A 16219-nucleotide genomic window follows, 5' to 3' on the forward strand; every position below is an offset into this window, starting at 1 on the left:
CAACTTGCTCTGCCCCTTCCTGTAAAGGGCCTCAGTGTTCTCAGTCCAGTCCAATTTGTTGTTATGTACACCCGGGAACTTGTAGTTGTCCACCTCCTCCCCTCGGATGGTGATAATAGTTATGGCCCTCTTCTTGCTCCGCCGGTAGTCCAACACCAGCTGAGAGCTTCTCAGCTAGCCAGGGTGGCTGGATGGTGTTGAAAGTGCTGGAGAAGTCAAGGAACATGTCTCTCAAGGTGCTGCATGGCTTCTCCAGGTGTGTGTAGGCTCTGTGGAGCATGTAGATGTTTGCATCATCCAGACCAATGTTTGCCTGATATGTACTGCAGGGGGTCCAGGGAATTATTCACCATGTTCACCTTTAAAGTTCAAACCAAAGATCATTGAGCGCAACAACCAACGCTTTTTAACATTAAAAGTGATGTGTTCCATTAATCTCGTGCACATTCTAAGTGCAGAAACAGACATAACCTGACGATTGACGATCGAAAAATCTGATTGACAGAACAGTTAGGATTTTTTATAAGTTAATATAAGATAGGAGGCCAAAGATAAGATAGGAAACGACCAATAGGTTAAGAACTGCTTCTGTAATAGGAAGTTAGGATTTTTCCTATCTTATCTAAGTTAGGATGAGCAGTTTGGATTTTTTTCTGTAATGAGGCCCCAGGGGCTTGAGGTGCTGCAAGACTCTCAAAGCGCTTAATGACGTGTGACGTCATTGAGGGCGCTTGGGCGTCCCTTCTTGGGCACCGGGACAATGCCCATACTTAATTGTCAGTATGAATTATGTCCTTTCCCTTCCCATCAGGGACCTACAATTCAAAAATAAGCTTTGCAGCCACCTTCGATGTCATCATTTAAAGAGATCAGAACGCTGCAATATAGTGTAGGCTACCTTATATAACAACTAAGGCTATAGTCAAACGTGTGTACATTTAAAACTATTTAATATTGTTAAAAAAAAATCTTGTGCTCTACAATATTTTGGTAGCCATGATTACTTTTGTAGACTAACTAGAGTCTAGTTAGGCTACTAGACTCCAAGGTGTGTGTAGCGAAATGCATTGAAAATCACTCACGTTGGAGAGAAAGAGCAGTCGCTACCATGAGATAATATTTGGTAGGGGTGAAGTATGTGGGTGTCAAGATATTTTGAGTAAGACATTCAGCTTCTGTCTAAAGGTTTTTCCAAATTTCTAAATACCGTGTTATTGAGTAATAAATATGATTCCTGGATGACATCGATTTCTGCATCTGAATTGACACGATTGATATAGACATCCCAAAAAAGAGTTGAATGGGTCGTCCCAACGATGCCGGAGTGCAACAGTAGCAAGGCAGGAAGAACTCCACTGGTTGGCAATGCAGTGTAGACTTGTGACATGATTATTATGGCAGTATGTTGGAAACTAAATTACCATGCATTGGTAAGTTAGTTAAGACCAGTAGCTATGTATGTATTAGATTTATTAAATGAATCAAACTGAACAGAAGTGAGTATTGGAGTTGGAAAATAAAAGTGTAAGCAATCAGTAAAATGCAGTGCAGTGAATTAGCAAACAAAATCCAAAATCGGTGAGGGAGAGACAGAGCAGCGGCAGACCCCCTCCAGTCTGGTCTGAAGCGCTTTTAAAGGCCCAGACCTAGCGCGACTCCAAGCACCTGCGCCCAGCTCACCTATAAGAATCAGATGCAGCACACAGACAGGAGGAGGAGCCAGGCAAAGCCGTAAAAAAGTAAACAGGGAAAATGGTTAGATAACACAGCAGTTAGAGCTTAATCTATACTTGATATAACACATTGCCAGCATCATATCAATGGGTGATATAGGTGAGATAGACTGCTAGATAATGGCATGGGCTTGGGTCCACCAGCGCCAGGAGGAGACCTGCTATTGGTGGACTGCCTGTGTGCACTGAGGAGGAGGAGGAGAGGAAAAGGAGTAAGGAGAGGAGGAGGGGGAGAGGAGGAGGAAGAACAAGAAGAGACAGAGGATGAAGAGGTGATGGAGAGAGAGCAGGGGTAGAAGAGCGGAGAGGAGGAGACAGAGAGGGAGAAAGAAGATGAAGAGAAGGAAGAGAGGGAGACAAGAGGAGGAAGAACAGGTTTTTAGCTTTGGCTCTCTCTAGTAAACCCACTGATCAAAACACAGGCTTGCTTCAGAAGAGCCACACTCTCTTTACACTCTCATTACACACACACACACACACACACATGTAACACTGAACACGTGTCTGTCTAACACTGCGATACCCTCTTCAGACACACATTGGAAGCACACCAGCCTGGCAACACTATATTACAGCACTAAAGCACTAATATTATTGTATGTGTGTGTGTGTGTGCAGACCAGCCTGGCAACACTATATTACTGCACTATTAGTATTAGCAGCAGTGGTATTATTTTGGTAATGTTTTAAACCTAACAATCAAAACAACTTTACATAATAATGTCACCTGACAACAAAAAGTCTAATCACGGACTTATCACGTTAATTACCTCACGAAATGATCACGTTAATTACCTCACATTAGCCTCCGTTACCAAGCTTTCAGTTAGGTCCATACATCCATTACATGTTTAACATCAACATCGACATTTCATGCAAACCAAATGTAAAAAATATCGATGTCTAAGAGTATACTACTGATAGCTAATGCTTAAAAGTGTGAAAACGGTTTAAAATGCTGTTATTTCATCAACTTACCAGTAATTGTTCTTGACGCGCACTTGAAATGAACGGGGCTCCGTTGGAACTTGGGAACTTACGGCGTCTCCATAACCCGGAAGTTTCGTCTGCCATTTTTTACAATGGGAGTCAATGGAAGTGTCGCAACTCTGTTTTCTATGGCTCTGCCTCAAGGTAAGAGTCTTGAAATCTCTTAGTAGACTGGATTTTACATTGGCCATATTGTAGATTTCCTGGGCTTCATCCATCCATGTCCTCTATTTAGAATAGAATAGACTTTATTTGTCATTGTGCATTAGATACACAACGAAATTAGTTTGTGCAGCCACTAAAAAGTGCAGTTGTGCTGGATGGAGGGTAGGAGGGTAGTGTGATTATTAAGTTCTGTGATGGCCCTGGGGATGAAACTGTTCTGCAGTCTGGAAGTGCGGGCTGTAGTGGCCCGGTAGCGCCTGCCAGAGGGTAGCAGGGTGAAGAGATGGTTTGCGGGGTGAGTCTCATCCTTCAAAATTCCACATGCTCTGCGGAGGCAGCGCGTCCTAAAGATGTCGTCCAGGGGAGGCAGTGGAAGTCCAACTACTCTCTCAGCAGATCTTATGACCCGACTGAGGGATTTCCTGTGCTTGTCTGTGCAGTTGACATACCATGCACTGATACAGTATGTGATCACACTTTCAATGCAACAGTGGTAAAAAGACTTAAGCAGCTCGGGAGTTGTTTTTCTTTCCATTTCAGGTCCTCTGAGAGCATAACCCCCAGGAAGTAAAGCAGGAGGTCCTCTCTACTTCCTCACCATTGATGGTGAGGGGTTGAGGGTTCGCCTTTTGCCATCTGAAGTCAACTATGATTTCTTTTGTCTTTCTGACATTCAGGGTCAGGTTGTTTTCTGTCAACTTCATCTCTGTAGGCACTTTCATTTTCATCTGTGATTTGTCCTACCACAGTGGTGTCATCTGCAAATTGATTTAGTCATGATTGTCATTGATTTAGTCATCCCTTGCGTACTAACTCTACTCATGAACCGCGTTCTGAGCCATCACAAACTATCCTTTGACAGTCTTTCCTAACTCAGTCTTGTTTATCCTATTTACTAGGTGTTATCCTTTGTCCATAACGCCCGTTTGACCTGCTTTTGCCACTTAAAACAACAGTCGTACCTTGTGGACGCATTACCTGGAAAGCCTCACAGTCAACACAGAGGAATAATGATTTTGCAGATTTTACTGTACAGTGAGATGGTATGCACGCAGACTTCCAGATAAAGAGTAAATTCAGAGGTTAGGTTGTATGATGTAATATGCTCTTATGCTGATAATTCTATAATTATCATTACAGATAAGTACAAACAATTCAGGGCCCCTTACAATGGACATTTTACAATCAACACATTAAATCCCGTATTAAAACAGCGCCAAGCCGAGCAAATCAGTGAAGTGCAGTCATATATTGCCTGCCAAAAGACAAAGCAAATAAGAAAAGTAGTCTTTTATTTCAAATCTTTTATTTAGATTCCAAACACAAATATATTTTCTTTTTATTATGGGGTGGGGGTAGGGGGCTAGGACAACCGGGGTCAAGCATATGTGTACGTCTGAGTGGGTAACAGAGGCACTCGCAGACAGAGATGCAGTAGAAGACCTAAACAGACATGTTGTCAATGAGCACAAGAGCAGGAAAGGCTACATAACTGTCACTCCACAGCAGAAAGATCTGATTGGACTTATCCCTGTAATACTACCCTACTGCTCCCCCTGCAACTTTGTCACAGCCAACATAATCAGGCTCGCAACGTGACTCACGAGTGGCCTGTTCTGGCAGTGACATGCTTTGCGATGTCACTGGTAGAGAAGACTTAATTGACTCAGAGAGGACAACTGACAGAACTGTTTCAGTATTTGGAGGATAACATCACAAACATGCTGCTGCCATGAGCTAGTTGCATTGTGATTACCTACTGACTATATGCTATATGTGGATTTTATGATCTAGTCTGTGAACAGAAACATTTTCAGGCAGTCCTCTTCACAGGGTGTTTAAAAAAAAAGCATGTCTGTGCGGCGTGTATGCCTTTTCAAAAATCACCTCTAGGAGGCTAGATTTGACCTAGATTCCATGTGCTGAATTTGACCTACTGCTGTAGTAACATTTCTACTGAGGAATTGATTGTTGATGTACTTTTAAATGACTTGAAGTTTTTTGGGAAATGCAAAAGCTGTGCATTATTTAGTTTTGAGAATTCTGGTTTGATATTATTTTGAGTACATTTTTGGTACATTAAGTGGCAATGCCTTTAAGTTAACCTTTTGGAAGTTATCACTCTAGCCAGTGGCATCAATGGCTATTGCCAAAAGCAGTGCCTAGCATGGGCGGCTCAGCCATTGAAGTAGATGAAGCAATGCTTAATAAAAGAAGCACAAAAGCAAAAAAACGACATGCATTAATTCAAACTGCATGTGCCTGTTATATTTAACGTTTGATGTGTATGTGTTGCATTGACAAGCTGCTGTACAAACAGTGCCCCCCACTGACAAAATTATAAATAACATGAACCACATGTCAATGGCATGAAGCACATTAATGGATATTTTAGCTGTAAAGTTAATTATATGAACTGTGATGAAATTAATCAATGGTAGTCCTAATATTGACAAAATCTGCATTTTATGGGTTGAAAATGGCTCAACATGCCATCTACTGTTAAAAAAAATCAACCTGAACCTTGCAAGCTGCTTCCAAGGCTGATGCTAACTTATCCACAACCATTTGATACATATCTACGTCATAAAATGGGCGGCTCACCTCCTGTGAGTGAGGAAACCTTTGGTCTTATTATTGCTAGCGAGCTAGCTATAAGCAAATGTAAGCTTTGTTATTATATGCAATGCAAGTGCATGTGATGACTAATGCATCGAACGCATTGATGTTAAATGTACCCAATATGTTTAGCCGTAGAGAACAAAAATACCTATCTACGACCACTACCATATTTGATCGCTGTTCCCCCTTCCTATATTGACTAAGAAGATCCACTGCAAGCATTGTAGCGATGGAAAACTATAAGTGTTGATTATGTATGAATGTTAAGTCATTGTATCTATGTCCAGATTCAGGGGTGTCAGTAAACTCAGTTTTGTGTACATTCCTTCATAATCTCAGTTTTGTGTAGGATCCTTCATAATCCCAGTTTTACAGTGTGTAAGATTGTGTATAGTTTCAATGTATGGATGTATGCAGATGTTTGTCCATGGTTTGACAACATGTTAACAAGCTCCATGAGGCCACTGAACACAGAGATCTAAGAGCACAAAGACTCAAATACAAAGGCAGATGGGACACACACACACACACACACACACACACACACACACACACACATTTAGACAACAACCAACCAGATCAAGCTGCTCATGACATCACTCCTACCTTAAAGAGATCTAATGGGTAATGGTGAGGGTGAGGGAACAGATGCTACGCCCAGCCTGCAAGCTGCTTTGGTTGGGCAAACAATCCCTAGCTGCCAACAAGACATCACTGAGTGTGTGTGTGTTTTTTCTGAGTCTTTGTATTTGCACATACATCATATGCAGTGTTCCCATGAGCCCAGTCAAGACTGAAAAGGAACGCTAACAGGTGCATTTATGTGTTACAGAGACATAGTGCGCTCATGCTGTTTGTTTTGGGTCACATGCTGGTTCAGCTGTTCACTGTGATCCCTTTGGCTTGTGCTCAGTAAGTGTAGATCAATGATAAAAGAGTTAGTCCCTAGTCTCCTCTCACAGCTGGTGTTTTTTTAATTTTTTTTAAACCTACATTTTCCATGGGTAGCAGAATATATGAACACTGAATAATTTGCCATCCTCTCACAGGAAGTGCCCTACGCCCAGCGATGAAGAGGGTGAAGGGCCTTACCAGGTGCCCTCCCTCTCTGAGCTGGGCTTTGAGGTGGGGTACGAGGTGCTGTGGCCAGGAGGGGAGAGCCACGCCCTGGAGAGGCTGGAGAAGCACTTCCAGAGTCAGGTTGTTCACACCCTAAATTAAACTACTTTTAACTATAAGGACTCTTGAATTTAACATTGGCCAGTGTGACTGCAGGTTTTCATTCTAACCAAGCATCACCATACCTGACTCCATTTCATTGTTTAGTTGCCAGACTGGCTTATGCACCCTCGGAACCTCTGGTCATAAGAACGCCTGCCACTAGTTACATTGGGCCTCATTCTCGACAGCAGTTGGGAAGACTTTCCGAAGGATTTCAGAAGGAACTCCACTTCGGAAACATTTATGAAAACATTTGCATTCTCGTTATTTTTTTCTTCTGTGCTTTCTTCTGAACTTCAGACAACTTTCAGAACTCGAAATAGCAGTCGTAACTCTACCGGAATCTTCTCAAATGGGGTTCCACGGGCCATCTTGTGGTTATTTGAGGAATCGCGTTGAGGAATGACATTTGAAAAAACTCCGTATTACAGTAAAAGGGTTAACGGGCGAATTTGTGAGAACCCGTTGGTGATTGCGTTCACGTCAACTCTACAGACATCCTCGGATTAAAATAATTATGATAATAATAAATACGAGAATATTTGTATCATTAACAATAACGTTTCACATTTATAGTCATAATTATACGAGGTAGTGTTTATTGTTACACTAGGTCTATATGGCTCGTAGCTTGACTGTTCTCTCCCTTGTACGTCACTTTGGACAAAAGCTGGGGAACAATAGTCCATATAAGAAGGGGGAGAAGGAGAGAAAAGGGAGAGAAAAAAGGGAAGAAATTCCATGAAATCGCCGGTTCAAATCCCAGCCGAGACAAATGCAGATACCAGATATTTATACATTCTGTTTTATAATCAATTAATTGACTATAAGTAAGTTTTGTGTATTGTATGAGAATACAAATTTAAACTTTAATCCAAAATACTTTCATTTGCATTTTAAATCTGCATAAACTGCATTGGCCATAGTTTTTTGTTGCTTTTTAGAGTAGTTTCATAATTTACACTACACCGTTACAGGCATATATTACATTCAGCCTACAAGAAAGCTATTGTAAAGCCATGCATTGCCTTGCATAATGAATTCAAATGCAACTCCATAAAAAGGGCATTACAGTTGACACAATTACACCTGATTGGGAATGAATACAACACACCAGATTTTATTTTGACAAAAAGGGTGTTTATTATCAAACATTTACAAAATAATAATGTATTCAAAGTTAAATAAAAAATACAATAAAAAATGTACACACACACACACACACTGGCCGAGCCACAGGCAAATCCAGCCCTTGTGCAAGCACAGCAACCTCTTGGCCCTTCAAACGCTCATTATGCCATGTGATCAGCGTCCTCTGGTTCACCTCCACAAGCTGTAGGGTGGTGAGTGTCACTACGGGCTCATTCATAATGATCAGCTGCCTAATTTTCCTATAGTCCCTGAGTATAATGTGGGATGCTGTGCCTTGTTTTTCTGGGCTGCGGTGAATATTGTACAGTCTAATGAAAACCTAATGAAAACCATTTCCACAAGGCAGTTGGGCCATTGAGCCGGCGAACCGCTGGAGGCAAGGACGCACCTCATGTGCTGTCTACCCCAGGAGTGAAGGTAGCCTTTTTTTTGGCGACCTAGGTTCCGCCACAAGCTAATGATGCTTCCCACTTGCTCTGGACTCAGGACCAGGCTGCTTTGTGTCCTCAAGTCGACCAGATACTCCGCCAGGTTATCCACTCTGTCCAACCCTGGAATGCCATGTCCACCAACAGCCTGGAAATATACAACTGCTGGTTAGTCGGGTGTACATATGCATTATTCAATTATTTAATTGGGCATTGTAATAGTACTAAATGATTGGGAATGTGAGTTTGTCGGTTGATGTTATGGTCTAGGGAAACCATAAAGTGATGGAGGACGGAGACGTAGCTTTCTTTAACAATATTTAAGGTTTATTTCATAAACCCAAACGATAACGACAGAAATGACAAACGACTGGACTAACGAGTAGGCAGGAAGCGATCAGTAATCAGTAGTGTGGTGCGAACGACTGTTGCGTGTAGGTAAAATACTGCGTGCATGTTGCATGTTACACCAAGTAAAGATAAACACAAATAACAGCAGCAGTTGGAAGCAGGCAGCAGCAAGGCGCAGAGCGGCGGAACCAGGAAGCAGATATAGGCCGCGTCCTAGGCGACCCCGCCCACCTCAGTCCTAATCGGGATGACACCTGCAGACAATCACAAGCCAGGCCTGGCGGCCGTCACAGTTGACTACCATAGGAAACCTTACCGTTGCTCAGGACACATGACCAGTTGGAGCAGGCAGGGCAGAGGGCGGCTGGACAGCGGACAGCAGAGGAGCAGGTGGACCCAGAGGGCCAGGTGGACCCAGGGCAGAGGGCGGCTGGACAGCGGACAGCAGAGGAGCAGGTGGACCCAGAGGAGCAGGTGGACCCAGGGCAGCGGACAGCAGAGGAGCAGGTGGACCCAGAGGAGCAGCTGGACACAGGGCAGCGGACAGCAGAGGAGCAGCTGGACACAGGGCAGCGGACAGCAGAGGAGCAGCTGGACACAGGGCAGCGGACAGCACAGGAGCAGCTGGACACAGGGCAGCGGGTGGCAGAGGAGCAGCTGGACCCAGAGGAGCAGCTGGACACAGGGCAGAGGGCGGCAGAGGAGCAGCTGGACCCAGAGGAGCAGCTGGACACAGGGCAGCAGAGGAGCAGCTGGACACAGGGCAGCGGACAGCAGAGGAGTCTGAGCAGGGGGCAGGTGGGAACCTACTAGAGGTGGAGAAGAGGGTAGCAGGGCAGAAGGCAGAACAGTGTCTGGCTCCACTAGATCCTCAACAATGGCCTCCTCTCCCAAGGTATCAATAAAGCCTTCATCCTCTTCCCTTTCACCTTCCTCCACGGTGATGTCCTCCAGCAACTCTGAGGTCCTGTCTGAATCAGGACATAAGTTAAATGTCTGGGTGTTTGGGATATTTTGTATGCTCCACACAAAACATGGACATAACTCTAGTAAAATGCCTGGGTGTTTGGGATATTTTGTACATGTGAAACCATAATAGGACTTGGGCAATTTCATTGTACATGATCTCAACATATTTAATATAGGTTCAGCATATCGTTGCTCCTGTATAATGTCCATGGCAATAGCATTACAGAGACTGCAAATAGCTTTAACCTCACTGGTACTAACAGAAGTACCATACTACTACTACACAATTGTATTTATGTACATCAGATATGCTTAAAATACTACTTCTGGTGATTCTGATTAATACTGTGGAAAAATAATGAACTTAAGCTACGTAAAATAATCTGTTCAGTTTGCCACTGTGCCACTGTTGGTTAGCTCGATGCTAATCTTCGTGCGCTAGCATTACAGAGACCGTAAATAAGCAGGTAGCTTTGACCTTCCAAGTGCTAACAGAAGTACCATACTACTCCTCCACAATTGTATTCATGTGCATCAAATATGTGCTTTAAATACTACTTCCTTCTGACTCTGATTAATACTGTTGGAAAATAATTAACTTAAGATAGACTACGTATAATAATCTGTTCAGTTTGCCACTGATGGTTAGCTCGATGCTAATCTTCGTGCACTAGCCATAGACACCTATGTTGCTAGCAGAGTGAGAAGCTCTACTTCGTTACTAGGTAGGTGTGGAATAGTTCCCTTTATAGGAGGAAAGTCAACGAACGCTGGGAAATACTGTTAATACTGACAAAATATAATAACAGCGGTAATAAACATTTGGAATATCTTCATCAAACAACATGTATATTCTGAAAACACCTGGCTTCTAGCTTCCCTAGTCTAGTCTTACCTTAATGCTAATCGAATAGACAAAATAGCAGCAGCCACCAGCTGAAGCCTGTCACGCTAAAATTGTTCATTTGGGGCATTTTAATTCTGAGCAGGTAACTTGTGTTAACATTTCGTAATAATTGCGTAATAAAACACATAACATTGGCGACATGAAAAGTGAAAACTCACCTCTTTCTGCTTGGTACTTTATCAACGGGAAATATACGTGCTGATACTGTATCTGATATGACGTATGGGATATCGAAACCTAGGCCACCTGCCGCGATTGGATATTTGAGAGAAAGTCTGACCATGTACAGTGATTGGACGACGCAAACCTAGGGCTAGATATTTCATTGGGGGGCAAAGTCTGAACTCGCAATGTGGCTGGGTTTTGACATTTTGGACCTAGGAACGTGATTGGATCAGCCGTACAGACTTTCCCTTGTCAGGTACCGCCATTTCGGCGACTGTGATCAGCCTTTGGTCCAGAGAGCCGAGCTCGAAAAAAGCCACCCCCTGGCTCTTCGTGAGATACTAGAATGACCTTTCGGTTGAAACCACAGCCTCGTTAGCGCAGTAGGTAGCGCGTCAGTCTCATAATCTGAAGGTCGTGAGTTCGATCCTCACACGGGGCAAAGTGCCTTTAGAGCAACCGATATGCAACACACACCCACACTTCAGAGATTCCTGCTGTTGTCGGGGGTGACCTCTTCACCACCTTTTGTCAAAAGACCAGGCCCAGCGGTAAGGACACAACTGGATGTCAATTGGGAAAGAAGACCTCTCTGAGAATGCCTGCAGTCACGTGACACTGTCCAGATGCAACAGTCTACGTAGTCGGCAGGATTCGAACCTGCGCGGGGAGACCCCAATAGATTTCTAGTCCATCGCCTTAACCACTCGGCCACGACTACCAGAACTGCCTCTAGCGTGACGCCCTGTCTGCATGCGTTTGTCCAGGACTCTGATCGAGTGCATCAGAAAGGCGGACGTGGACAACATCTTGGAGGAGAGAGGCTGTCCAGTGTCTCCCCACACACTAAAGTGAAGCTCTTGTCAGAAGTGGGATTCGAACCCACGCCTCCAGAGAGACTGCGACCTGAACGCAGCGCCTTAGACCGCTCGGCCATCCTGACTGCTTAAAGAGCAAACCTTGAGAGGGTGCGTGCAAGAACTGGCCTAACTCGGTCCTGCAGCGAAAATCGTCAGCCCTCTGAGGCCCACCGGAATGCTCTTAGTGAGACGAGTGCACTGGCGCTGGAATGGACTTTCTATCTCCAAGCAGTCCAAAGTTATGCACGTTTAAAATATGAATGGAAATCCGCCAGAAAGAGGGAAAAGATGTGTAAAAGAAGCCTCCAAAACCGGGTTCTTTGGCGCATTGACCTTCCAGTGTGCAATGGAATAGGCCATTTGAAAGGTTGTGGGATCGAGGCCCACCAGAATGGTGTGCTTTTCAGAATGCTGACGTACCGCCTGGTCCAAAGACGTGCTGATCTGCCTTTGCGACCACTCAAAAACCTCAAGTGCAGTCTTCGGTTCGATTCCCGGTCAGGGAAGCAGTTTTTTCGGCCACCATTGGCCTTAACATGGCGAGGAAGACCGGCAAAAAAGCAACTCTTCCTTCGAGCCGGAGTTGAACCAGCGACCTAAGGATGTTGTTAGATATAGGCATTTTTATAACTTCACATAATATGATTACATCTCAACAACCCTGTGCAATATAGTTTGCATAGCACTAGGCCACAGCTATCAATATGGCACCTGGCCTTTTGTCTATGTTGATGGGCCATCAGACCTGGTCCCTAGCTTTTGTGTGTCTCCGAGCCAGAGACATTAGTTGGCTTTTGTCTTCAGCCACGACAAGACTAGCTGAAGCAAAGACATTAGCATCCATATGGCCCTACCTGTTCATAGGTGTGTTCCAAGCTAGACATCCCCTTTGACCTCAAGACACACCCATACATTAATTCTACAGTATAAATGTATGTACAATGTTTGCAATGTTTAAGAAGAAGAAGCAAGGAGACCGACTCCTCAACATGCAGACGTGCCTTGTGCATGCTTGTGTTGTATGGAGCTGATCGTGGCATGTGATTGAATAAACACATTCTTTCGCTAAGCCGTCTTCCACAAGTCTGTTATTCTGAACAAGCTAACTTGAACCAAGCGTGGGCATCTGAGGATTTTGCCGGAGGACAGCACAAGCTTTCATTTACAGCATAATCTTTCAATGTCTATTTAGTCAACTACAGTCCTCCGCTCTATTCAATTCAATTCAATTCAATTTTATTTGTATAGCGCCATAACAATACAATTGCCTCTCGGCGCTTAACAGAGCCCAGAGCCTGAACCCCCTTAGTGCATGCACAACGGCAACAGGGGCAAGAAAAAACTCCCTGTTAGGCAGGAAGAAACCTTGAGCAGAACCACGGCACATAAGGGGGGACCCATCTGCTTGAGGTCGGCCGGGTGGAGACAGGAAGGTGGGACGGGGGGAAGGGGGGAAGGGGAAGGGTAGTGTGGCAGAAGGGGAAAGGAAGCAACAGGGGCAATACACAGCCAGCATTTGGTCACTCTATTCAATTCAATTCAATTCAATTTTATTTGTATAGCGCCATAACAATACCATAACAATACAATTGCCTCTCGGCGCTTAACAGAGCCCAGAGCCTGAACCCCCTTAGTGCATGCACAACGGCAACAGGGGCAAGAAAAAACTCCCTGTTAGGCAGGAAGAAACCTTGAGCAGAACCACGGCACATAAGGGGGGACCCATCTGCTTGAGGTCGGCCGGGTGGAGACAGGAAGGTGGGACGGGTTGAAGGGGGGAAGGGGAAGGGTAGTGTGGCAGAAGGGGAAAGGAAGCAACAGGGGCAATACACAGCCAGCATTTGGTCACTGGACATATGTGTACATACATCTGGTGGTAAATACATGATACAGACAAGACCAGATTACTGTGGCAATAGGGTTACTGTTACAGGGGTAGGGGATGTAGGGACAGAGAAACATTTCGGTGGAGGCAATAATGTATATTGTACATAAATGCTAGCATAGGGTATTGGGTAGAGTAGGTGTACGGCAATGCAGTGGCAGTGGGTGCGGTTGGCCAAGGGTTTCTCTAGGTAGACCAGGTAGAGAGACTACGTGCAGAGTGGTGGGGGTGGGGAGGGAAAGTTCCACATCCATCAGCGATTGGAACACGCCAGGCTCCGGGGAGGCAGTGGACCTTGCAGGGGCCGCTTGTTGAAGGGGGGGGTGTGGACATATCGGACCATGGAGCTGCCGATGACCAGGGTGGGGGTCGTCACATCCAGCGGGAGAAGTCGTCAAGGGGATGATGACTGAGTTGAGGGCCCAGGATGGGGAGCAGGGCGGCGTGGGCGATGCTGGTGTTGCTCTGGAGCCGGTCTGCAGGGGCGTTTCGGGGCGGGCTGAGGAGGGGAGTTATCAGGCCCAGGAGGCTCCTCCTGATCCATCTAACAAACAGGAAATGACGAATCAGTCTGCAGGTCTGTCAGTCGGGAATCAGCACGAACAAACACACAGATGAATCATTTCACCAACCAGGGACATGTCACCTGTGTGTCGGTTTGCCTGTTGCATATTGCAATACTTAGATATGTTTAGTTTTTCTGGCATTGAACATTTTGTTTTTTGTTGTGATCTGTTTGCCGGGGCCGTACATGCATCCACTCGGCAAACAGGAAACACATTTGATGTTGCGGTACTAAATTACAAGTAGTAATTTAATTTGTTTTTTTGTTGTGATCTGTTTGCCGGGGCCGTACATGCATCCACTCGGCAAACAGGAAACACATTTGATGTTGCGGTACTAAATTACAAGTAGTAATTTTATTTGTTTTTTGTTGTGATCTGTTTGCCGGGGCCGTACATGCATCCACTCGGCAAGCAGGAAACACATATGATGTTGCGGTACTAAATTACAAGTAGTAATTTAATTTGTTTTTTGTTGTGATCTGTTTGCCGGGGCCGTACATGCATCCACTCGGCAAACAGGAAACACATTTGATGTTGCGGTACTAAATGCAAGTAATATTTGAATTTGTGTTCGGATATGTCTGGGTGGCTGGTACAGCAGGTGATTTGTTTGTTGGCGCGGTTACTTTTGGCTATATGATGCACTAAAGAGGAATGTCTTAAGTCTTGATATGAATATAGGCACGGTGTCTGCAGCTCTGATGGAGGCAGGGAGATTGTTCCAGAGGAGAGGGGCTTGGTAGCTAAATGCTCTCCCTCCTATTGTGGTCTTTGATATTCTTGGAATTACCAGGAGGCCTGCACTCTGGGAACGGAGCAGCCTTGGAGGGCAATAGGGGACGACTAATTCCTTGAGGTAGTTTGGAGCCAGATCGTTTAGGGCTTTATATGTTAGCAGGAGTACTTTGAAGTCGATTCTACTTTTAACGGGGAGCCAGTGCAAAGAAGCAAGTACCGGTGAGATGTGTTCATATTTTTTTGTTCTGGTGAGTGTACGAGCAGCAGCGTTCTGTATAAGTTGGAGGCTCTTTATTGTGTTGATGCTGCATCCGGACAGGAGAGCATTACAATAATCGAGGCGGGAAGTAATAAATGCGTGGATTAGTTTTTCTGCATCTTGGAGGGATAGGACCTTTCTAATTTTGGCAATATTGCGTAAATGAAAAAATGATGTCTTTGAGATCTGTTTTATGTGTGAGTCAAGTAGGAGGTCTTGGTTGATAGTTACACCAAGGTTTTTGATGTTAGTGTTGGGTGTTGGGAAGCCATTGAGTGTGGGTAAATGGGTAGATAGTGTAGTTCTCAGTTGATCGGGGCCTACAAGCATAACCTCAGTTTTATCAGAGTTGAGGAGCAGGAAGTTGCTAGTCATCCAAGATTTTACATCATGGAGGCAAGCTTCTATCTTGGGTAGATGTACAATTTCATCAGGTTTCATTGATAGGTAGAGTTGGGTGTCGTCAGCATAGCAATGGAAGTTAATGCCATGTTTCCTTATGACAGCACCTAAGGGTAGCATATAGAGGGAAAAAAGCAGTGGTCCAAGGACAGAGCCTTGTGGGACACCGTAGCTTACTCTGGTGTGATTTGACGACTTCTCATGGACATGAACAAATTGATGGCGATCAGAGAGGTAAGATCTAAACCAAGATAGGGCACAACCTTTGATGCCAACGTGATGTTCAAGTCTCTGTAACAGGATCAGATGATCTATAGTGTCGAAAGCAGCACTAAGGTCTAGGAGAACTAATATTGAGGTGCACCCATGATCAGATGCGATTAGTAGGTCATTTAAGACTTTGACTAAGGCCGTTTCAGTACTGTGGTGGGCCCTAAAACCGGATTGGAGGGTTTCTTCAATTTTATTTTGATGTAGAAAAGAAGTAAGTCGCTTAGCAACTAGTTTTTCAAGTATTTTTGACAAAAAAGGAAGGTTAGATATGGGTCTTTAGTTAGCGAGATTATCGGGATCAAGGTTAGGTTTTTTAAGAGATGGTTTTATCACTGCTATTTTGAAAGATTGTGGGACGTAGCCTGAGATAAGTGAGTTATTCATTACAGCTGAGCTATCGAAGGTGGGGACAAATGTTCGGGCCAAGGGACGAGTTGAAAAGTGGACGAGGTGGTCGGTCGGCTACTAGAAACAGGAAAAAGATACGTCTGAGTAGATGTAAGAGCGTAAAAAAAGCAGCCGTATCTGGGTTC

The 16219-nt window shown here is 44.5% G+C and overlaps 1 protein-coding gene across 1 annotated transcript in view; it reads left to right on the forward strand.

Moving 5' to 3' along the window:
• Positions 1–2739: 2739 nt before the first annotated feature.
• cry4 (cryptochrome circadian regulator 4) overlaps positions 2740–16219 on the forward strand; it is a gene marked incomplete at both ends in the record, with an annotated part of 275646 nt that continues 262166 nt past the window's right edge. The window contains 2 exon segments of the mRNA XM_080849175.1: positions 2740–2867; positions 6560–6710. Coding sequence (XP_080705301.1) covers positions 2740–2867; positions 6560–6710 — 279 coding nt within the window.

The sequence above is a fragment of the Sprattus sprattus genome (genome assembly GCF_963457725.1).
Source record: "Sprattus sprattus genome assembly, chromosome: 12".
Taxonomy (NCBI): Eukaryota; Metazoa; Chordata; class Actinopteri; order Clupeiformes; family Clupeidae; genus Sprattus; species Sprattus sprattus.